The sequence below is a fragment of the Balaenoptera physalus genome (assembly GCF_965194825.1).
Source record: "Balaenoptera physalus genome assembly, chromosome: 12".
NCBI lineage: Eukaryota > Metazoa > Chordata > Mammalia > Artiodactyla > Balaenopteridae > Balaenoptera > Balaenoptera physalus.
In genome coordinates this window covers 75809698-75833566 of record NC_138897.1, presented here as the reverse complement: position 1 = coordinate 75833566, position 23869 = coordinate 75809698, and the positions used below count along the sequence as shown (strand labels likewise).

General features: G+C 51.3%; 1 protein-coding gene across 2 annotated transcripts in view; it reads left to right on the top strand.

The window, feature by feature from the left end:
* Positions 1 to 23869, top strand: part of TBC1D10A (TBC1 domain family member 10A) — a 31166-nt gene that overhangs the window by 749 nt on the left and 6548 nt on the right. For both annotated transcript variants that reach the window (XM_082418433.1, XM_082418432.1), the window contains exons 2-3: positions 18439 to 18538; positions 22113 to 22220. In XM_082418433.1, the coding sequence (XP_082274559.1) occupies positions 18439 to 18538; positions 22113 to 22220 (208 nt within the window). The remainder of the gene's footprint in view (positions 1 to 18438; positions 18539 to 22112; positions 22221 to 23869) is intronic.

Here is a 23869-nt window from a genome sequence, read left to right as displayed (position 1 = left end):
CCCCACCGCACTCCGGGACAGACTGAGCCTCACCTCAAGACACACGGACCTCTGGATGAACTGACATTGGTCAGCTCCCTACCACCTTGGGACAGACAGTCCCTTCCCCTAATGGAAGGGTCAGAGAGTGCCCCCCTCTCCCCCCTCAGAGGCAGGTTTCTCCCTGTCACCAGCAACAGGTGGGCAGGCACTGCTTCTTCCCAGTACCCACAGGATGATGGTACCTCACCTCCAGGACAGACTGTCAGCTGTCTCTGTGTATGCTGTGGAAGCATGTACCTCCTCTCCAAATGCAGACTGGGCGGGAGGCAAGGAGACAGCAGGGTCCCTGCTCATAGCACACCCAGATCCCCCACACCCAGGCACCCAGCTGGCAGGCAGAGAAATGTGAGGCAGTGGAGCAGCACCTTCCCTCCAGGCAGGGTAAGCTGAGTAGCCACACTCTGCCCCCACAGAACTCCCTGAGTCCAGTCCTCACAGAGATCATATGTATGGGTTGGTGATGCCCTTAGGAAAGATGGACTCCAGACCCCACTCCCATCCCACCTGTCCTATCAGCCTCTCTTATGACTTATGGAAGAGCCTTAACCATCTGTAAGATCCCTACCCCACACCCCATAAAGGTCCCTTCTGGGATTTTCCGCAGTCCCAAAGCCTCACATTCACCAGGCCTCCTTCTCCTTTGGAGAGCTGGAGAGAAATGCAGGCCCCTCCCCTAAGGAGAGTTCTCTTTTACCCACTGAATCTGTCTCCTCCAGCCTCTTCCCACTTGTTCATAGCAAGCTAAGCCTAGTCCAGTCCAAGACTCAGAGAGCACCCCTTATTCTGATCCCTTACCCTGACTTGCAGCTTTGTCACAGTTCCCCAGGGATTAGCTTGTGATAACCCAAAGGGTACTTAGGGTATATTTTTGAATTGAAGAGCAGACACCAGGGATCAGGGTCCTGGGAGGCATGAGGTCTAGACAAGTGGGAAAGGAGTTCTCAGTTGCATTTGTGGGTGCTTGGAAGGAAGAGCTCAGATTTGCTGGTGAATTCTGGGAGATAAGAATTCCTACTCCATGCTTATCAGGCAGTTAACCAGGTATCAGGGTACAGAGCAGTGTGATATAGTGGAAAAAGGCCAGATTTAGGAAGAAATCACTCTTGCTGGCTGTGTGACCTTGGACAAGTTCCTGAATCTCTGAGCCTGCTTACTCACTGTAAAGGGAAACAGTAATACCTACTCCCAAGATTACTGTGGGGATTAAATGAGATCAAGTATTCGAAGGTGCCTAGCATAATGCCTGGCTCAAGTAGTGGCCCAGGAAAATGTTGTTTCCTTTCTTTTCCTTCTAAGGGTCTGAAAATTGATGAGAAAATGAGGGCGTACCTCTGGTATTTGTGGACAGAGAGGCCCCAGTGGAAGCACCTCCCTTTGGCTGTAGTCCCTAGCCAAGCAGCCAGACATCTGTCTTTCCCACCCTCCAACCGCAAACCAATGACACCATCTGCATCATTGGTGTCTATAGCGCTGGGGCTGAGGTGGGATTCCACATCCCTTCCTCTCTCCCTGCCTCACTTTCTTGACCCTGTTGGTCAACTTAAAATCTCTGGTGTCTGAAAGCTTGGATGTTCCCTGTATAGTTTATATTGTGGTTCAAAAAAAGCCAAAAGTAAGTCCCTGCTCAAGGCCATAAAAGAGGAAGTTATGGGAAGTTTCAGGGTGACCGCCCTGAACCCAGTCTCGTGGTTGAGGGCTAGGAGACCATGTGCTATCCCAGAGAAGTGAAACATTAGCACTGATGGCTGCAGCGGAGATGGCAGGGACTCTGGCTCCAGATTAAAGGTCTGTTTCAGCCATCCTGGGCCAAAGGTTGTCTCAAGACAATCAGTTTTGGCAGTTGCCAGGGGTTAGGGGGATGGGGGAAGAAAGCAGATCAGAAGCTACCCCACTCAGGTGACTGCTGGGTACCTGGCATGAGTAGATCATAAAATCATAGACTGTTAACGCTGGAAGGGATCTTACGAGTTTGACCAGCTTAACCCTAACTTATTATACAGATGAGGAAACTGAGGTCCAGAGAAGAGAATAACTTGCTTAAGATCACACAGCACAGGGCTTCCCTGGTGGCGCAGTGGTTAAGAATTCGCCTGCCAATGCAGGGGACGTGGGTTTGAGCCCTGGTCAGGAAGATCCCACATGCCGCGGAGCAACTCAGCCCATGCGCCACAACTACTGAGCCTGTGCTCTAGGGCCCACGCGTCACAGCTACTGAGCCCACATGCCACAACTACTGAAGCTTGTGCACCTAGAGCCCGTGCTCCACACGCAACAAGAGAAGCCACCGCAATGAGAAGCCTGCGCACCGAAATGAAGAGTAGCCCCCGCTTGCCACAACTAGAGAAAGCCCACGCACAGCAACAAGGACCCAACGTAGCCAAAAATGAATAAATTAAAAAAAAAGAAAAAGAAAAGAAACATCACACAGCACATTAGTGTCAGAACCAGGACTTGAACCCAGGGTTTCTGACTCCCCAGTCAGGACCGTTTCCACTGCCTTTACCACCCATTAATATGGCATATGGCCCCAGCAGTAAATCGAGTGCTGGACAGGTAGAATAGAAGGTTCCTAGAAGAACCTGTCTGCCCTCACCTTCCCTGGCTTAGGTCAGCACTTTTGACTCCCTCAGCAGTGTGGGAGGCTAACAGGGATGGCCCAGCAAGGATAAGGCTGTGTTGTCATTACCACTTCATTAGACTGATGAGCTTCAGGACTGGAACCAGGCTATTTTCTTTTTTGGGGGGGGTGGGCCGCGGCTTGTTGGATCTTAGTTCCCTGACCAGGGATCAAACCCAGGCCCTCAGCAGTGAAAGCGTGGAGTCCTAACTACTGGATCGCCAGGGAATTCCCTCGGACCAGGCTTATTCACTTTTTCCTCAGGCCTGCAGAGAAGTAAATGCTCAATTAATATTTATTTATTGAGTGACATTTACCGGCACACATTTCAAATCAGGAAGCTGAAAGTGAGCTTAGAGATGGCCATCCTCATATGGATAGGTAAACTGAGGCCTAAGAGAAGTGATTAACCTCACCTCTTCAGTCAATTAGGAGCAAAGCCAGGAATTAAACCCAGAACTCCTGATTCCCAGCCCTAGGCCTTTTCTACTTCACCTTGTCCGTCTTTTTTTTTTTTTTTGGTTGTGTTTGGTCTTGTTGCTGCCTGTGGGCTCTCTCTAGTTATGGTGAGTGGGGTGGGGCTACTCTTTGTTGTGATGCGCGGGCTTCTTATTGCAGTAGCTTCTCTTGTGTGGAGCATGGGCTCTAGGGCGCGCAGGCTTCAGTAGTTGCAGCATGCAGGCTCAGTAGTTGTGGCTCACGGGCTTAGTTGCTCCGCGGCCTGTGGGATCTTCCCCGACCAGGGCTCGAACCCGTGTCCCCTGCATTGGCAGGCGGATTCTTAACCACTGCGCTACCAGGGAAGTCCCACCTTGTCTGTCTTTTGAGCCTACTCTCCAGGGAACCTTTGCTGGGCCCATGATGGCCCCTGCCTGCCCTTGAGCAGTAGCCAGTGAGTGGGAAGAGGCAAGAAAGCAGCCAGCCAGTGAAGGACCCTGTGGTGGCATGGGCACAGACAGGAGTGCTGGCAGCACTAGTTCTTTTGGCTTGGCTGGCAACTGAGCTGGTTGTTGAAGCCCAGGAAGGACCAGAGGAGGAGAAAGAAGTATCCTCAGCAGGGAAGTGTGGGAGGAGTGATGTTACCATTCCTATCACTTCGGGGTAGGAAGAGCAGACCTGTTTGTAGGGGGGTGGGGGGGTCCCTTCTGCAGCATAGAGGACTTGGTCAGGAAGGGAAAGAAGGATATCAGTTGGATACCAGGTCTCTGGCCTGAGCAAGATGGCCTGAGAGGGGTGGATCCCTGACCTCCCTTTCCTTTTCCTATGTGATTGCCAGGACTGGCCTCCTGAAGCTGGAGTTTCCCACCCAGCTTCAGTCTGCTCAGTGCTTCAGGCCAGATAAGGTGAGGAGCTATGCTCTCTGGGGTCCCGTGGGTGTTGGCTTCCTGTTAGGGGAGAGAGGGATCTGAACTGGGCCCAGGGAGAAACATCTGGAACAGCAATATTGTCTTTTGCTGATTCAGTTCCCCTGTCCCCTGGGCCCTCCACTACTTATAGCCAACTATGGCAGCCCTATGACTTTGGAAATCTTAGAACTGGCTTAATTGAAATCCTGATAGTTTGGTCTGTGCCAGTTATTGTTGGGCCAGGGCCCTCCTGACAGGCCAGGGCCTGCCTCCCTGCTTTTCCACCACCTTCTCCAGTTTGTAAGTTCAGAACATCCTCTTTTCTTGAGCTATTACAGTTCCCAGGAGAGCATGGAGCTGGCAGTGGAGTGGTCCCTGGGTAGCCCATCTGGAAAGAGACAGCTGTACATGTGGAGCCCTGGTCTATGACTCTGGGCCACAGATCCTTCATTTTCTCTCCTCCTTCTCTTCCTCCAGTTTCAAAGGAAAATCCGGTTTGGTAGCCCTGTGGGTGTTCTAGGGCCTCAGACAAGACTTGACTTGGTGAAGGAGGGGGCCAGCACACCAGCTGCTGCCCTGGGAAGGTGCCTGTGTGTCCGCCTGCTAGGAAATCCTAAGCTGTGGGAAAGAGATAAAGCGGTGGGACCTGCTTGACGTTTTGTCCTCCCAGCATCTGGGTCTGAAACAGGACCTTCAGGGGGCCGGTGAGGCCTGGCTCTGGTTCAGCCTCGCAATCTGTTTACACCGCGGTGGGAAAAGAAGGTGCTCTGTGCTCCCTCCTCACCTAAGCTCTGAAGTCTGGCTGTTTGTGTGACCTTGGACATATTGCTTCACTTTTATGAGCCTCAGTTTCTCACTGTGAAATAGTTATGATAATACTGACTTTGCAGAGTTGTTGTAAGGTTTAAATGAGCTGATGTTTGAAAAGAGCCTGACAACACCATAGGTGTTGTCAATGAATGCTCAATGAATGTTCTACCTCCTCATAGAGACTGGAGTAGCTAGCGGTCCTGTCTTTTCATTTCCTACTTTCCATCTCTGGCTGTGATGATGAGCATCAGTGAGGTCCATCCACTGTGGGCAGGAGTGACCCCTAACCCATGGTGAACCCTTACGTTCCGCTGAGAGGGGTTGTTATCCCATTTTGTAGATGAGTACACTGAAGTTCTAAGAAGAAAGCGTCCAGGGCTTGCCAGCTGGTGAATGGCAGAACTGGGACTAGAACCTGTTTCTCGACACTGAATCCAGTGACTAAACCTTGCTAAGGTGGAAGCAGGCAGGGCGCCAGGTGCTCACCAGTCCCTGAGGCCCCCACACCCAGAGCAGCAGTTAGCAGGAATCTGGCTACCTCCCCATCCCAGTGTGGAGGGCAAGGCAGGTCTCTCAGTACAGTTGAAGTCCATGGCCAACCAGGCCAGAGAAACACCCAGTGAAGATCCTTGGGGAGGCCCTGGAAGCCTGGCCAGATCAGGCCTGTTCTATCCCTCCCATAGGCCAGAGTCTACACTGCTCTTGACCCCAAAATACTGCATAATGACCATCTGACTTTGATATCCAGTGTGTGCCTTTTGGAAGAAGTGTTTCTTTGTAGGTAAGGCAGGAATTATGCACCCCGTACAGGTGAGAAATCTGAGGCTTGGAGAAGCCTTGCCCTTAGTTAACAGTGGAGCCAGATTTGGGAGGGATCCCAGATCTTCTGACTCTCAGCCCATTGCTACCACAGCTACATGGACCTGCCCATTCTCTTCCTCACTCCAAGCCAGTTGAACCTCAGGCCAGGATGCATTGCCCACCAGAGCAGAACCCAGTCGTCATCCACCCATTGTCAGTGTCCTAGCTGATCACTCTCTTTATCCTGCTGGCAGCACACCTGACGGGGAAGAGGCCTCCTTTAGCTGCTTTGTCTGCCCCTGGAAAATCTGCTGCTGTCCTGGGTCCAGGAAGGGAGACCCTGGCAGGGAGAAAACTCCTGGCTTCTCTACTGGCAAAACAACTCTCCTGATGCTTGACCTGCTTAGAAGCCCCCTTTCCAGGATTTTAGGGAAGCTGCCAACTTAGGCTTTTCTTTTCTCATCTTTCTCTTTCCCTTCTCTATCCCACCCCACCCTACTCTATTCCATGCTCTGTCCAGTTCCTCAGAGGCTGGCACAGCTTAGCTCGTCTCTGCTCTTCATGTAGGGAAGTAGGCAGCAGACTCAGGAGCCTGGGAGAGAAAGCCAAGGCTTTACTTTCACCAGTTTATCCATCTTAGCAGTGAGTTTATTTATCAAACATTTATTGAGCCCCTACTCTACCAGCCTCTGTGACTGGGACTAAGGATACAGAGTTGATCAAGACATCTGTGTCTTGTTGCCCTCAAAGCGTTCACAGACTGGTTGGAAAATAGAAGCACAACCAAATCATTACAGTGTTGAGCAATAAAGCCTGTAATGGAGGCATGTGGTTGCTCTGGGAATATATAGGAAGAAGAAGCAGCAAGCTCCATCCATAGGAGCCCAAAGAAAAGAAGTCGCATTTGATCCAGGCCTGAGAAGGAGCAAGGAAGGCCATTCTGTTGTATGGGAGGGGACCCATGTACAGAGTCCCACCAGGAGCCAGCTGTTTGAGAAATGTGGTGTGCCAAGAGGTGACAAGAAGAATGGGAGGCGGGAGGATGACGTGAAGCAAGGGGAGGGTAGCAAAGTAGGTTGGGCAGACTGTGACTAGCCTTGAATGTCAGACTGAGGCCTCCTGTGTTTCATTAAGGTCAGTCTGGTGCTGGCATGGAAGATGGCATAAAGAGGAGCTGGGCCACAGGCAGTGAGAGCAGTTGGGAGAGGTTGGGACAGCCCAAAAGGGCTGTAGAGAGGCCTGGAAGAGCCCTTGAGCTATGAGGATGAAGAGATCAGCAAGTAGGGCTTGGTGCCTGATTGGCTGTATGGACTGAGGGGAACTGGGAAGGCTTTGGCCAAGCTGAAGTGGCCTAGCCATTCCGGGGCCTTCTGACCACAGGGAAGGAAGGCCATCTGTGGCCTTCTTTTGAAGCAGACAGTGGGCTGCTGCTGACTCTGCTTTGTCACAGCCCTGGGCTCCCCAAGGTGCCTGGCATGGCTGGCACGCTCTGGGCACATCAAGGGGTTCTTTGTCTCTCTCCAGTAGGAGAGTGGGTTTGGCCTGGTTGGGAGGGGGTGGGGTGAGTGGAACTGAGCTTTGAGGTCTCTGCCCAGTAAACATATTGGATGGCAAGGAAGGCTGCAAGAAGGGCTAGACCTCTTCAAGGAGAGAGGAGTAAGGCCTGAGGGCATGGAAAGCCTACCTTAGGACGGTATGTAGCCGGGGAGGGTAGGTTTGGGGCTTTTAGGCACAGCGTAAGCTGATCAAGGGGAGGCAGATGGCAGCTGAGGGCTGACTTCATCTCACCTTTATTCTGTTCCTGGAGCTGGTGCCTCAGCTGGGAGGTGGAAGCAAGTCCAGTGCCTATGAGAAAGTGAACCCCTCAGCCCTTTGGGGCACCACCAGCCATTTCTCAGAGATGATTCTGGCTGGATATGTAGATTTAGGCTAATATGGGAAAGGGTTCTGAACCCAGGGGTCAAGGTGCCAGTGCTGGCTCCACCACTGCCCCTGGTGGTGTGTGACTTAAGCACGTCCTCTCACCTGACCATGGGACTAATGCTCCCTGCTTTTCATCCAGCACGTACTACGTGTGCAGCCATGTGCTAGGCTCTGGGGACTTGGTCCTGCCCTCCCAAGACCTAGAGCCTAGCAGGGAAGTCAGACATTCAACAGTAGATAAAGGTGTGGTCTGTGTACAAAAGGATTGTGAGGATCAAATGAGATAACTGGATTAGGAGCATGTGTAAACAAACACTGCTGAACAGGGGATCAGGAGACCTGAGTCCTGGGCTTCCCTGAGCCCCTAACTAGCTCTGCGACCTTGAAAAAGTTGCTTAATCTTTCTAAACCTCAGTTTCCCCTGCATATAAACTAAGACAGTTTTAATGGGTGATGTTGAAGAGGTCTTCTGCTTCTAACATTCTGAGACTTACCTTGGAGTATATGAAAAGGGCTTTGAGAAGTTTTTTATCAGGTACCACACAAGTGCAAGGGGTCGTCAGGGCACAGCCCACAAAGGCCAATGCTTCCAGCATGCTCTGTTTCTCTTATGAGAGGACCTCCCTTTGTCAGACCAGTGGCCCTCATGTCTTTGGGAGTGCAGTCAAATCAAAGAATGCTTTGATTTGTCTAGCTCTTTGTTCTGCAAAGTGCTTTCTTTCTCATTGCCTTGCAGTAATCCTTACAGGAGCAATGGGAAGTCAGTAGGGTAAGTTTTATTTTGTCCTGTTTACAGACAAGGAAACCCAAGCTGAACGAGTAATGGAATTGTGCCTAGAAGCCAGGGTTCCTCCTTCCCAATTTTCCATCTTACCAAAGCTTGTTGCTACTGTGTGGCCTGTCCTCCCTCTTCTTGTCCCAGCCTTAGGACTTTCAGTCCAGCCCCAAGTGTCTACACTTTTCCTAGTAGGCTTCTCGAGTTGTTTTTGTTGTTGAGTTGTTATAATGGATGGCACACTTCCTGTCCCAGGTCTCCACACACAGCCCCTCACATATACCCCAAGATAAGGCAGGAGCAGCTGGGTAGTAAGGGGCCCAGGAACATAGTATGGAAAACTCTTGTTCCTCCTCTTCTGTGTGTCCAGAAACCATCTTTCCTAGCCAGCCTCTTTTGGAGGATGCTGTATATTTCCCTTTCCTCTCTGTCTTGGTTTCACAAAAAAGGAGAACCTAAATTGGGACCTGGGAGATCCTGGGTTCAAGACACCAGCAGACCTGACTTCAGGCCCTGGCTCTGTCACTTCCTAGCCATGTGACCTCTCTGAGTCTGTAAATGGGCCAGGTGGTGGCATTGGGAGAGGGAACTGGCCCCATGCCACTTATGGTTATGAGTATTAAGGGAGGAAATGTTGGTAAAGCACCCAGCACAGTGTAGGCCACAAAGTAAGAGTTCAGTGGTACATGGTGGCTCTTATAATTAGAGTGTGAATAATCCTCTAAGGTTTACTTCAGGCCTTTGGCATAATGGTGAGAGAACAAGGCAGCGTGGGTGTGAAGATCCAGACTCCCTCATGTGCTCTGCCTACCCACCCTTGGACCTTGGGGGTAAAACGGAAGCCAATCCCACTCAGCTTGTGGTCTGGAGCTTTCTGTCCTGCCAGGGCAGGTTGGGAATCCCCCAATCAGTTCCTCATTGAGTCATTTGGAACAGAGCCCTCAGGTGACCCTGACTCTGAGGACCCTGATGCGAGGGCCTGATCTTCTCCTTGGTCTGTGAAGATAAAGCAGAAGTGAGAACAAAAGTGGGTCTCCTGAAAGATTCAATTCAAAGCATGCAGCTGTAGGGCTGCCTGGGGCCTCTGCCCTCTTGGGTAGTGGCAGTCACTTGGGGAAGGAGTAAGAGTTTGCTTCATAATTACCATCACCCTCCTGGGTTCCTTGTAGACTTTCATCCTGGGCTTCCTGTCCTGCCTCTGAGTGACCCCTTCCAACCTCCCAGCATAGTCACATGGTAATGCCATTTCACAGAAGAGCCTGCATGGTGGACCATGCTTTCACCAATACCACCTCATTTAACTCGTGAGATATAGTTATTATCATCATAATCTCCATTTTACAGAGGTAGACACCAAATCCCAGAGTGGTAAAGTGACTTGCCAATCATCACACAGTATATGGCTCTGAGGTCACTAAGTTCCAAGCTCCCTGGGAGCAAGGCTTGTGCTCACCCAGCCTAGTGGATAGCAGTCAGTGCCAGAGTTGAGTGACAGAGCAGAAGAGCAGGGCCCGGGTATACCTCCCAGAGCTGTCCTCTGCTCACCCTGGACATTGGATAGTTACTGGCTTGCTGAAAACCTGAGTTTCTTCATCTGCAGAAGCAGGGGGAGGTGATAATTAGAGGACCTATTTCATGTGCTTGTTGTCAGGATTAAATGAAATAATTTAAGTGTTGAGCACCATGTCTGGTCCATAGCAAGTACCTGGTAAGTGTTATAACAAACATTCAATTATGTTAATTGAATATAGAATTATAATGTTGTAAGAGGCCATCATCAAGCACATCTGGGCTCAGCCCTGTGCTGGGCTTCAAAGAAGATCCAGAGCTGGTATCAGGCCAGAGAGGGAGTGCCCTTTATGAAGCACTTTCTGTGCTTGTGCTTGTCCCATCTGATCTCAAGGTAGAGGATAGTATTCCCATCTCAGTGGGGAGAAAACTGAAACTCAGAGTGCCTGAGGTCACAAAGCAAATGAATCTGTCAACACACATTTATTGAGCACCAGCTAGGTACTAGGCTCTGTTCTAGGGCCAGGACACACTGTGGAGGGTGTGATTGGCAGAGCCTCTGTCCCCCAGGAGCGCACCTTCTCATGGAATGCTGCCTCAGCGGAGTGGACAGTCCAGCGGAGAAGCCAGACTCGCTCCACTGGACTGCTCACATTCCCCAAACAAGCCAGGCCCTTTTCCATTCACTTGTGCTTTCTCATACTGGGTCTTCTGCCTGATATGCTCTTTCCCCTTTCTCACCCTGGCCACTTCCTGTCACCCTTCAAGGACCATCTCAAAAGTCAGCTCCCCTTTAAAGCTTTCTCTAACTCCCCCCACCCCCACCCTGAGGGCTTCTTGCAGTCTCCTAGCACTTTCTACCCTTCTAGTTTTTCTGTGATAGCACCTCTGTGTGTGCTAGTTATTTACTCACCCATCTGTCTCCTCTGCCAGATTGACCTCCCCAAAGGCAGGGACTACATTTTATTCAACTTTGTAGATTCAGGGCCTGGAACACAGGCTCTAGAGAGATGTGTATGGAATGTAATGAGGTGCTGATTGTGTTCTGCTCCTGGAGTGGTTAGGAAAGGCTTCGTAGAGATGAGAGGGTATTCTGAAGGAGGCCTCAGAAGATGAGTGGGCCTGAATTAGAGTTGGGGTAGGGGTGAGGGAGGGCAGCTCAGAGAGAGGGCCATCTAGAAATAGGGCTGGGAAAAAAGAAGGACGTGTAGAGGGAATAGGAAGGCCTGGGAGCCAGGGCCTGAGGTTTCTGTTGAGCAAGTAGGGCAGTAGGGAGCCTTGAAGGAGTCTTGGCAGAGATAAGCAGTGAGTTAAGACTAATTTGATAAGATCTATCAATAAAATTTAGCAGTTTTGTAAGGATGGGTGAGGGGGGATGTAATTGAGTCATGGGGGCCCCCAGGTGCCCACAGTGAGATTGTGACCTGAGGACCCAGTTGCCGGTGGGGAATTTCAAGTAGTACTCTGCCCCATAGGGGTGGGGGGTTGGGGAAGGGATGTCTTCTGTTGAGAATAGTCTCCATACCTCTCTGCATTTGTCAGGGAGAGCTCCCCTGGGAGTTTTTGCTAAGGTCTGTGCCTTTCCCTAGCTGAGTGGGGGTTGGGGGAGGGGGATTCCTTGCTTTTTGGAGCCAGCAAGGCTGGTGCTTAAAGGAACCATTTCTTGCCTCTGACATGGGGGGGAGGGTGGGGCTGTGCAGAGTGGAGAGTTGGGCAGAGGCCCATGGCACTGAGGCCAGAGAAGGGTGGAGAGAACCTGTTTACCACTGTGCACTGACCCAGGGCTGGAAGGAGCAAAGCCAGGGAATTCCTTATGGGAAAGGGAGGCAGGCCGGGAACGAGCTTGTACCAGGAGTTGGGGAGAGTGAAGCAAACCAGACTCTCTCTCTCACCCAGACAGGGAGCCTGGACACTGCCCTACCTCCAAGCCAGGGGTTGCCAGGACGCAGGAGGGAGCACCAGGCTGCTGCAGACCATCTTCCTTTTCTACACCGACTCACAGCGTCGCCTTGGGCAGATCACTTACCCTTTGGTCTCTAGGCTTCCCTGGCTGTCTGGGGAGTGGGTGGACTCGTTAGGTAACCTCACAGGCCTCCCAGCCCTGATCATCGGCCATTTGCACCCCACCAGCCCACCCTCTCTTGATTCCAGTTTCCTGTCATTGGTTATTATGGAGCTGGCATAAAAGCTATTTATACTTTAGTCATTACCACCTCTTAGGTTAATGAACTCCAGAGGTTGTTACTCAGTGTGCAAAGTAGGTCAGCCTTTTGTTTATTCTCACTTCTTTTTCCAGCTCTGGGTGGGAGAGGGGAGCTCCCCCATTTTGTTGTCTCTGGATCTGTGATTGCACATCCATTTCCCAATTTTCTGCACTTTCATCTTGCTCACTCTTGCCATCTCAGCACAGGGGGTAGTGGTTCTCTACTTTACTGGGTGATAAAGGAAAAAGAAGGGAATGTAACAGGTATTGAGGCCCTGTTACATGTGGGTCACTTTATATTTATTGGAGAGTTTAGTACTCAGTTGGCAGCCTCTATTTCCAGGCTGTGTAACCTTGGACAGATTATTCAGCTGTGCTGAGCTTTAGTTTTCATGTCTATTAAGTAGAGATAATAAAAACTACTTCCTTGGGGACTTGTGTGCCTATGTAGTGCTTGGCAGAGCTAGTACAGAGCGAGTGCTGGAAGTGTATCAGCTCTTACTGTCTCATGTGGTCTTTATTGCTGCCCTCTGAAGGGGTGATATTGCCCCCATGTTACACGTGGGGAACCAGAGGCTCAGAGAGTGGAGTAGTCACAAAGTGGCAGAGCTGGGTCAGAAGCCAAGAGTTACAGTCTATGTGTCATTGAGTAAATGACTTAATCGCTTGGGGCCTCAATTGCTTCATGGGTAAAATGGAGATAATCGTGCCCTGCTGCGCGTGTGTATGGACCAGTCAGATGAGAAAAGGGATGTGAAAGTGCTAGGTAAGCTGCAAATACCAGTCACCTAAAGCTACCATTAGCCGGCCACCCACCAGGCTGGGTCCTTATACACATCTATTCTTCATTTAGGCCTTATAAAGTATGAGGTATGTGTATGGTCCCACTTGAAGATGAAGTTGTGACTTAGAGGTCTGTCTCCCAGTTGGAGGAGCTGGAATGGAAACCTAGGTTGGTTGGCTTCAAGGTCCCCACTCTTTTTACTCTCTCCCACACTCCACCTGGCCTTCCCGATGGTTGAGATGAGGAGGATCAATCCTGAGGTCTGTGACCTTGGGCCTTCTGCTTGGGCTGGTTTAGAGAGTGAGGCTTGGAGGAGGCGGTTACACTGGTTCCTTGGGACCAAAGTTTATCTGACACCTTTCGATAAAGGGGTCATGGGCACAGGCACCACACCTGGCTGAGTCTGCCAACCGGAGGGGCTGAGGTGTGCTTGGTTGGAAAGTATTGATACATGGCTGGAAGGACAAGGCGGAGAGAGCCCAGGTCTTGGGTAGCCTTGGGAACTGGTCTTCTCCCTCTGAGCTCTTGGAAGTCTTCAGCTTCTGGGTTTGGGGAGAAGGCTAGGGAGCCTGCAGAGCCTGGTGTCAATGGAGTGTCACTGCTGCCTTGGGCCATGGCATGGCACAGCATGACTAAGCCTAGCTCAGCCTGAGAGCCCGACAGAATCTGGGCTCAGTCACTCTCTGGCTGCCCACTTCTGTCTCCTCTGTGTCTCTCTCCCTTAGGAGGTGGTGGCCGAGGGTGCGCTTGCGAGCTTTGCCCATCCAGCATATTGGCCTCACTGAGCATTGCTAGGTAGGGGCAAGCCGCTCACTGAGACAGTCAGAACACTAGAGGAGGGTTTAGACTGTCTCCAGGGGTTTTGGAGCCAGAGATAGAGCTATACAGTGGCACCTGGAGAACGGCCTGATTTCCTCACAGCCTTCCCAGGGGGGTGAGAAGCAGCACATGAGTCACTACGGCAAAGGAAAGCCCTGGTTTTGCCACTTAATAGCTTTGGACTTTGCCCAAGTCATACAATCTCTCTGATTGGGTCAAGTTTCTCATGGGTCTAATGGAAATAGTAATTAACCTATGAGGATCTCACTGGGCTATTAGGGGCACAAATAAAATTGCTGTAGGCAACAGTGGCTTGCAGCCCTGAAGGCAGTACAGATGAAAATAATGATGTCATGGAGAAAACCAGGCAGGCATCTGTTGAACACCTGTGAGGTACATGGTGGGAGTTACAGAAGTTCAAGACCCAGTCCAGTTAGGGAGGGACAGTGCTGAGCAATATGACCAAGTTGTAATGAAATGCTCATTTCAGACCATATCTTGATTCATTAGTGATTTAGTGCTGAAATCAAATTTAGGGGATTGTGACCAGCATTAAAAGAAGAAGAAAAAAAATAGAATAGAATATAGGGCTTCCCTGGTGGTGCTGTGGTTAAGAATCCATCTGCCAATGCGAGGGACACGGGTTCAAGCCCTGGTCCGGGAAGATCCCACATGCTGCGGAGCAACTGAGCCTGTGTACCACAACTACTGAGCCTGCGCTCTAGAGCCCGCGAGCCACAACTACTGAGCCCACGTGCCACAACTACGGAAGCCCGTGCGCCTAGAGCCCGTGCTCCACAACAAGAGAAGCCACCGCAATGAGAAGCCCGTGCACCACAACGAAGAGTAGCCCCTGCTCGCTGCAACTAGAGAAAGCCCGTGTGCAGCAACGAAAACCCAACACAGCCAAAAATAAAATAAATTTAAAAAAATAAATTAATTAAAAAAAAAGAGTAGAATAATATAAAAATTGAACTGAAAATATCCGGCACATTAGTACATGTAATAGTAAATTGTTTCATAAAATGTATTTTGGTTATGTGTGTGTGTGTAGTCTCAGTCTAAAATGTATTTCTTACTGGGAGTTTCAGTTTAAAAACTTTGAGAAATGGTGTTCTAGGTCAGGATGAAGGTCTTCAGGTTGGAGGACAGCCAGTGAGATCTGGGCAGACATGGAGGCTGCGTGGAGGCTAAGGGCTTGACCTTTGCAGGCAGAGGAGTATAGTACACAGTCAGGAGCATGGGCTGTAGAGTGAGGCAGACCTGGGTTTGAATGCAGCTACATGGCCTTGAGCAAGGCACTTAACTTTACTAAGTCTTGGATTCTACTTCTGGAAAATGGATATATATAAGTGTTTTGGAAGATGTTGGTAAGTAGTAAATGATGTACAGATGGTAACTACTATTGCTGCTGTTATTGTTGAAGTTGTCATTTTTATTATTATATTGGGTCCTGAAAGTGTTGCTGTGACTTGGAGAGGGGAGAGGAAAGGGCATTCCAGGTAGGGATGGGTGGGTGACAAGGGATAAGTACGTGTGTGCCTGGTGTGGGGCTGATCTGGCTGAGAATTGTGCAGCCTTTGAAGGGGGTATTGAGATTATAGATAGAAGATATCAGGAAAATTTGGGGGAATTAAGTTTTAACAGTAAAAACTTCAACAGTAAGGGCGGCTTTACCTAGAGATAATGAGGCCCCATCCCTGGAGGAGTTCCAGCAGAGGCTGGGCCGCTAGAGACTGTTATCATTAGGCTCTTTTGGTTGCAGAGACTCCTTCAGGTCACCTTAAGGACAGAGGGGTTTTCTGAAAGGGTGAGTGAAACTCTCAGACCTGAAGCATCCCCCATGGGCTGTTTGGTTCCTTAAACTGCCATTTGGTCAGCTTCCCTGTCACTGGAAACTGGCTCATGCTCTCCCCCCACTGTTAGGAGGAAGCCACCTCAGGGCCTCTACACCATTATGCCATTTGCAGGGATACCCAGACCCCAATTCCATCTCACGGCTCCTTTCTGGGCATCTTTTTTTTTTTTCTGGGCATCTTTTGAGGGTCAATCCACAATGCAGGCCATCCAGTTGTATAGGGAAACAGCCTCAGAGAGGGCAAGGGACTATTGTAGAAGGGATTCCTATATCAGACAGCAGTCTGATCAGATGCCTTCTGAGATCCTGACTGACCAGACTGAAGGGTATGTGAAATGGGTAAAAAAATGGGTAGCCTGCAGCTTTTCAGGTGCACATCCTGTATGTAAAGAGAAGTTTACCTGTAGTTAGAGAGCACGTAAAGTGCTGAATGCTCCGTTCAACCAGACCTCCAGACCTCCAGTGTCTTCCTTCCCACCCTCTCCAGGTGGGTTAAACTCCTCTGCTGTTGGAGGAGAAGGCACTCAAATGACCATATTTCCTCAAATTTTTCCCAATTTAAGATTTTAAAAATCAAAATGGATCTTTCAGTTGACATGTACATTTAAAGCAGTGGTGGGTTTTTTGTTTGTTTCTGAGCAGATCTTACCAAATCAATGGTGTAGTTTAAAATCAGTAGTGTCTTAGAATCCAGGAAATATGGTTGTTTGTTTTGTACCCATTTGAAATTCCGGTTTGAGGTTTGATGTTGGGGCTTTGAAACTGCCAAAGCTGTTATCTGGAATCATTTAAAAGAACACCGAACTTGAACGTGTTCCCCTGTGTATTTGTAGTTGGGAGAATGGGTATCTCTGGGGCCCTGCTGTCAGATCTTATCAATAAAGACAGACTGGAGGGTTGAGGTATCAAATGGGCATATATTTAATCAGATGGGAATTCTCTGGAAACTGGTAATCTCAGGCGAAAGCCTTGCCCTCTTATGAGCCTCCATTTTCTCATCTGCTCTAGGGAGGGATTGGATCAGATATTATCCACATCCATAACTGCCAGCACTTCCTGTTGACTCAGTGTGGGTACCCCTTTTGTTTAGTCAGCTAGAAGGCTCATCCCCTGACTTGTATAAGTGAGTACTTTGTAGGTGATGGGAGGGCACCTGGCCTGTGATGCTGGGCCTTTGGTTTCTGCTCCCTGGGTGTTTTGGGGGCTGCCTGGAGACGTGCATAATTTACATTCCTTTGTAAATTACCTGATCTAAAGGTATGGTCTCAGGTTTTCTCCTATGGGGAGGGATAGGAAGGAGAGTATCCTTGTGCCCTGGTTCTATCTGTAGGTGGTGAGAGGGTCAGCAGTTCCAGAGGGTGGTAGCCTGTGTTCCTGTGTAGAGGGGGCCAAGTTTGCCCAAGGCTCTTGTCTCTCCTTGGCTGTTCAGCTCCAAGGCTGCTCTCAGGCCTGTGCAGTTCTCCAGATAAAGAACACTTAAGAAGAGGACCTGCCCTTTGTGTCTGGGGGCCTTTGCTCTGCCAGGGCCCCTCCCTCTGCTCTTCCAACCAGTAAAAGTTATAGCAGTGCATTTCCTTCCGGTAGAAAGAGAATCAGAGAATCAAGGCCTGGGCCAAACTCTAGCCCCACCATGTCCTGTTCCTGCGAGCCTCCTCCCAGCTGCCTGAGTGCCTCAACTTCTTCCTGGGAGGTCAGGCAGCTCCTTCCTGGGAGGTCAGGCAGCACTGAGTGCAGGCACTTGGCTAGGATCTGACTTGGATTTGAGTCTGGGTTTTTCCACTGATTTGCTGTTTGATTCTAAGCAATATACCCTCCCTTGGTATCTTTCCTCTCAATAATGTCAGTATTTTTTTAATTGAAAAAAAAAGGCACAAAAAAGAAATTTAAAAGATCCATAATCCACTACTTTAAAAATAATTTTAAGAGAGTGTGTATGTGTGTGTAGAGAAGTGCACATATATATTTTTTTCATTGTTGTTTTCTTACCAGTATTGCTCTGTAGGCTAAATAAGGAAGCAGCCTACAAACACTAGTCTCCTTCTTCTCTTTGCCCCTTAGTTACGTGAACTCAGGAATTTCCAGGGTCTCACTCCTTGGAAGAAGCTCACTCACTTGAAGCGCCCTCTAAGCCAGGGATTTCGCCTCAGCCTACCTCAGCTGCTTTGGTGCTGCCTGGCGTGGGTCTTCATGCTGAGCTGTTTTCCCCACCAGCTCTAGCGGACATTCAGAGGCCAGTAGGAGGGCTGGGAGTTTGTTTTTGTCACAGGAGTTCTTCTAGGAGTGCTTCTAGGGCCAGATACCCTGGCCCTAGAACAATGCCTGCGTAGCTGTGACAACTGCACAGTTAGTAGATGTACAAATACGAGTGGCATTTGACGGGGCTTTGAAGTGTATTTAGGATTTTGATAGGTAGAGACAACTCGGAGAGCATTCCAGCAAAGGGACTGGCATGAGCAAAGGTTGAGAGGTGGGAAAGGGCCAGGGCGTAATTAGGGAAACTCTGAGTAACTAGTTTTGTAGAGTGCAGAGGTGAGCATGTTATTTCTGTACTTGTTTGACTAGTTTTTTCGTCCAGCTCTGAAACTTGCATGCTGGCCCTGCGAAGAGGCTTATTTATCGGGACAGACCCAGCATGGGAATGCTTTGCTATGGTGCACAGGTGCAGGCATTCAGGCCTCTGCCCCAGAGAGGCACCGTGATCCCTGGCCCCTTTGACACACTGGGGGAGTGAGCACTTGAACCTAGTGTCTCTCCAGCCTATGTCTTCCAGGGAGGGGGTTGCATTCCCTTGCATCTGTGTTAGGGTGTCCATGAGTTAGCAGCTCCAAAGGGAACTGCAGGGATGGAGGGCAGGGGGAGGAATGGAGACCAACCAGGCTGGTGGCTGGGGCCTCAGCCAGGGCCTTTGCTTCTCTTGGCACCTCTGACAGGCCCTGCCCTCTGCTCCACAGGCTAGAGGAAGTCCCCCTGGAGGTTCTGAGGCAGAGGGAGTCCAAATGGCTGGACATGCTCAACAACTGGGACAAGTGGATGGCCAAGAAGCACAAAAAGGTGAGGGTCCTGGCCTTGGGCCTCAGGCTGGGAGTCACAGCCTGGGGAGGAAGTGAAGAGGGAGGAATTGCATCAATTTGGAGGAGCAGGAGCTTCTCCAACCGCCAGCTGCCTTAGGTGTCCCCACCTGCCAGCTTGGAAATGGGGACAGAAGCTGGCTGGAGGGCAGGTCCCAGGTTTCACTTGGTCCTCCCAGATGACTTCAGACTCTCACAGAACTTTGTCCTGGAGTCAAACTTCAAAGCCGCTCTTAGCCAAAAGCCCTTCAGGCAGCTTTCTTCCAGCTCTCCTGGGGGAAGTCCTTACTGCTGCTCACCACCTATCAGGGAGGACTTTATAATACTAGTAATAGCCAATGTATGTTAAACACTTGCAGTGTGCTGGGCACTTGACTTGGATAATCCTTACAACACCCCAGTGAGATTGGTGGTGGTAGTATCCTCACTTTATGGATGGTTACAGAATCAAGGTTTGAACCCGGGCAGTCTAACTTTAGTGCCTGCACTCTTCACCACCACAATAAGGGGCCTTCTTCACCCTCTAGATTAATTTGATGAGTTCCCTCTTGCCCCTTGGACAAAGCAAAAAGAAAGAAAAGTAACCTCACAGTTTAATGGTCTTATAAAAATGAAAATACCCTGTGGTCCTTTTCTGGTGGGCTATATTTAGGCACTAGCTCTATCACCCCGTAGGAACATCCTTGCCCACCACATGTATGTGTTGATACTCTTGTCCACCTCAGCAGAGTCTACTTAACTCCCTGGCCTAGCGGAGGCCTGTCCACAGTCCCACAGCCGGGGTCTCTCTGCACAAGTACCCAGTGCACAGTGACCCCGCTGGCCTGCTGTTGTCTGCTGACATGCTGGTCTCCAGGCTGGCACAGCTGGCTGCAGGGCTTCGCAGAAAGCCCAGGACCAAAGGTTACATAAGGGCTTGGGCCCAGCCCCATGGCCTCCCTCTCTTCGTGCCTGTGGCTAGCTGTGTGACTTTGGGTGAGTCACTTCACCCTCTCAGCCTCAGTTTCCCTGGTCAAGTGGGAATGACAATCCTGTTGCGAGGCTCCTACTGTGAAGCCCTGAGCCCAGGGCTCTTTCTTGCTGTTCTATGTGGGCTTTGGGGCATTCATTTTTTGCTTATTAGAAAAACTTTCACTTTAAAAAAAAATATTTTTTTAGGGCAGCTGTTCTTCAACTGCTTCCTGCCTGACTCTGGGGTCAGTTTTCCTGCTTCCTCAGCCCTCGGGCTTTTACCCTGAGCTTCAGCTCCCTCTCCACTGTCTGCTGTGGTGACTAGTGCCTGGCAGGGAGATGGCTGTGGAATTCTTGCCCCAGCCTCCCTCGCAGATGGGGATTCCAGAGGGGAGCCTTGGGGAGCTCCTCTCAGCAGAGCAGCCAGCATCACTTCCTCTTCCCCTTTGCTTCCCTGGCACTGTGGTTAGAGGCCAAGGCTACTCCTGCCCAGCAGGGGCCACTGCAGGAGGCTGCACCCTCCCCTCCCCAGAGGCCCTAGCCCTCTGCTTCTCTCCTGCCATGCTGGCCCTGGGAGCTCTTACTGCCTTGCTGCGCAGGCTTGGGCTTTCCCCGTGGTCAGGAAGTTGTGGCACAGGAAGGACAACACCTGCATCAGGAAGTGGATCCACACCCACTGCACTTGTCCTGAGTCCCCAGGACTGGGGCTAGGCCCTGCAGGGAGGCAGGCTCTAGCTGGAATTCTGTCTTCCCCTGTAGGGCTCTGCTCAAAGTTTGGCCCTGCCCTCCTGGAGTTCAGCAGGCTGGGTGTGGCTTCACACTATTGTCATCAGAGCTCTCCTTTCCCAAGGCCTTACCTCAGATAATGATAATCCCTTGTGCTTTCTGTTAGCTGAGCACTGTCTCTAGCTTTATCACTGCTGATCCCCACCTTTGCCTCCTCCCTAAGGAGGAGATTATGATCTCCAGCACCCCTGTGCTGAGGATTCCAGAGGCCAGAGTGGGAAAGGCTGGTTGTATTCCTGGCTCTCCACCCCCACCTCCTCAGCCTTGGGCCTGGGTGAGGGTGCGGCCTCTTTGAGAACTTAGTGGACCTAAGGTATTCCTGGGCTCCCCTGGGGCAGGCCAAGTTTGATAGGGCTGTGATATGTGGGGGCTGGCTCCAGCTGAGCTTGGCCCTAGGGGAGCCTAAAGGGCCTGTGGCTCTGGGCCATACTGCCTCCCTTTGCCAAAGCCTGCCCAGACCAAGCGGCTTCCTTCAGGAGACCCTTGTCCCACAGCAGCAGGAAACTGTTCGTAGAGTCTGGGGCAGTTTCCTTCTGCTCCCTTCCTCTCCCCCCTTTGCAGGCAGTCCCAGAAGCTCAACTTGGCTCCTATGACCAGCCACTCTGCTCTTCCCCTACTGCCCTCAGCCTGTCTGCCTGTCTCCTTCCTGGTTCTTGACTCTCTCTGACCCTTGGAAAATTTTGCCTTGTTTGTGCTGGTCATCAGGAAGCCCGGGCCTTCTGTGCTCCCTCCTCTGAGAGCTTCCAATGGGACTCTTTGAGGGGGTTTCCAGGTGAGGGGAAGTTAGGTACGAGCCCGAGGCCCAGGGCTTCTGTGTCAGGCATCCTCCTGGGATTGGAGGGGTGGAGATGAAGCCATCATTTATTGAATACAGACTGTGTCAGGCTAGGCATGTCCCCCCCGCCATCACCCCACTTCTAATAGAATCATAGTTGTTATCATTTTGATCTTACGGTTGATGAGAAGTGATTGGCTAAGGTCAGTGCTGTGAGTAGTGGGGAAGGCCTGTGCCATTTTATTTAGCAAGGGCTGGAATCAGGACTTGTACCCAGGCCAGCTGCCTCGGCCGCGGTCTGGTAATCCTGGGAGCTTAGGGTCAGGGAGAGGAGAAGAGATGGTATTCTTGACCAAACAAAGAGGGAGCCATTTTGATCAGCTCCCATCTTCCTTCTGAATTCTGCTGAGGTCTTTCCTCTAGGCTGGATGTGTCCTGCCACACAGCTGCTTAAACAAACACTCCCATGAAAGTGCCCAGGCCATGTGTCTGGGCACATTCTGGGTCATCTCGTGAGCTACTCGCCATGTGGCTGAGCTGTGTTCCACATTGTGCAGATCCCTTCCTGGTGACATCCCATGGGGATCCTCTAACTTGTATAGTTCCATTTTAATTCAGAAAATGGTGATGGGGGTTCATAATCCTGTGGTAGACTTCAAGAATACCTGTGTTGGGGACTTCCCTGGTGGTCCAGTGGTTAGGACTCCACACTCTCACTGCTGAGGGCCCGGGTTCAATCCCTGGTAGTCGGGAAAATAAGATCCCACAAGCCGCACAGCATGGTCAAAAAAAAAAAAAAAAAAAAGAATACCTGTGTTATCACTGGACCAGAGAATACGGGGACTCTGCCATCACCTGGTGGCAGCATATCTGATTGCAGTATTGTAGCCACAGGGGAGAAGTCCTCTTTTCACCCCTTTTCTGCTCTTGCTGACGTGCTCACTGAAGGCCTGACAAGCACCAGCAGAAGGGGTGGGCTAGCACACAGCCTCTGGGGGAGCAGCCCAGCGGGATGCATAGGCACAACCCTCCTTTTGACTTTCAGATCCGTCTGCGGTGCCAGAAGGGCATCCCTCCTTCTTTGCGGGGCCGTGCTTGGCAATACCTGTCAGGAGGCAAGGTGAAGCTGCAGCAGAACCCTGGAAAGTTTGACGTGAGTTGCCCTTCCTTCACCCTGTCCTCCCTTCCTCGTCTCTTGACTTTCTTTGCGTGGCAGTGATCCTCTGTGTGCTCACCTGGACCTCAGCAGTATGCGTGATTGATGACATCACTTGTCAAGAGCCTGACTGCCAGGCCTGGTCAGTCTGTGACTCCTGGGGGCTCTGCTCATCTGAGGCTCCAGCCCTGAGAAGGCCTCAGTGGGATGGACAGATTTGAAACCCCCCAATTCCAGCTCTTCCTCTTGACAACCGCCCAGGTTTGCTCTCTTGGACTCAGTGGGCCACCTCCCAGACTGCCTTGGGCCCTGTGCTCTGGGCCTTTGGGGGCCTGCCCAGCAGGGCCACGGAACCCTAACACCTCTTGGCCTCCCATCCTCTACTCTTTCTCCTGCCTTGTCCAAGCCAGCTAGACATGGTTCACCTGTGTTGCTTATGGGCTTGTCTGCACTAGGGATGGCAGAGCCAAACCAGTATCCTTAGAGTTTAGAAGCTAGTCAGGGTCAGAGAGGTTACCCTCTGCAGCCATGCCTTCCCCTCCTGCTGCCCCCTGGCTCCATGATTGCCAGGGTGAAGAACACCCCCTCCATTCATGGGGCTTCTTGGGGCCCACCTGGGCTGGGCAGCTCCGCTAGCCTGCTCCTCTAGGGAACTAGGGGAGTCAGTTGGCTTCCCCGGGGTTGCCCTGGCTCACCTGCCAGACTTGGCCCCAGGCATCAGGGTATCTCCCAGGCTCTTGGAGCTGGTGACAGGCAATGAGACAGAGCTGCCGGCCACCAGCTCTTTGTTGACATGCTTCATGCTTCAGTGAACACTCCTGTGCCGCCAAACCTGTTCCTTGAGAAGAGTAGGCAGGGCAGCCTAGAGTTTCTGCCATTGACCCGGAGGAGGTGAGAGCTGTTTGCTGGCAGCACTTGGCCCCGGGGGATCGGGGGTTGGTGGAGTGTCTGGCTGGGGTCAGACCTGAATCAGGGCGATTGGACTGTCCCACAGAGCACCAACATTGTGCCCCCCACTCACGCGGCCTCTGGACTCCAGAGTCTTCCATCTCTTCCATTTCAGGGGGCTGCATCCTGGGCAGAGTGGGAGGTTCAGGGGTGGGAGTCTCACCCCAAGCCCATAGCTTACCTTTGGCTGCCAGAGCGCAAGCATGAGAGCCAAAACTTGGGTGGCCCAGTCAGCCTCCTGGTTCCACAGTTAGCAGACGTGAGCGCATCCTGTGTGAGCAGCGGAGCACGGAGTTCAGTGTGCTTTACATGTCTGGGGAGTGGTACGTCCAGAGAGGAATTGACCACCTCTGTGGAGTCTTGAAGGTTGCTTGTGGGAGGAAGTAGATTTGCCAAGAAAGGCCTTCAAGATGCTCTGAAGCTGAGTGGTGGGTCCCCAAAGCAGTCCTGGGGGCCAGAACAGTGGTTTGTGAACACACCGGAAGGACTTTGCCTGCGGGTGAGATAGAGGAAGTGGACAGGGATGAGAAGCTCCCTCTGGCTGCTGTGGGCACAAGAGCCCAGAGGCAAGGGTGCAGTGATGGGGCTGGTGGTGGCAGCATATCCTGCTCCTGTGCTCCCCTGCAGACCCAGGCGGCTGACCCCAACCTCAGCTGTCAGGGCAGGTTCCTCAGCCCCTGGTGGCTCCTTCTTCTCAG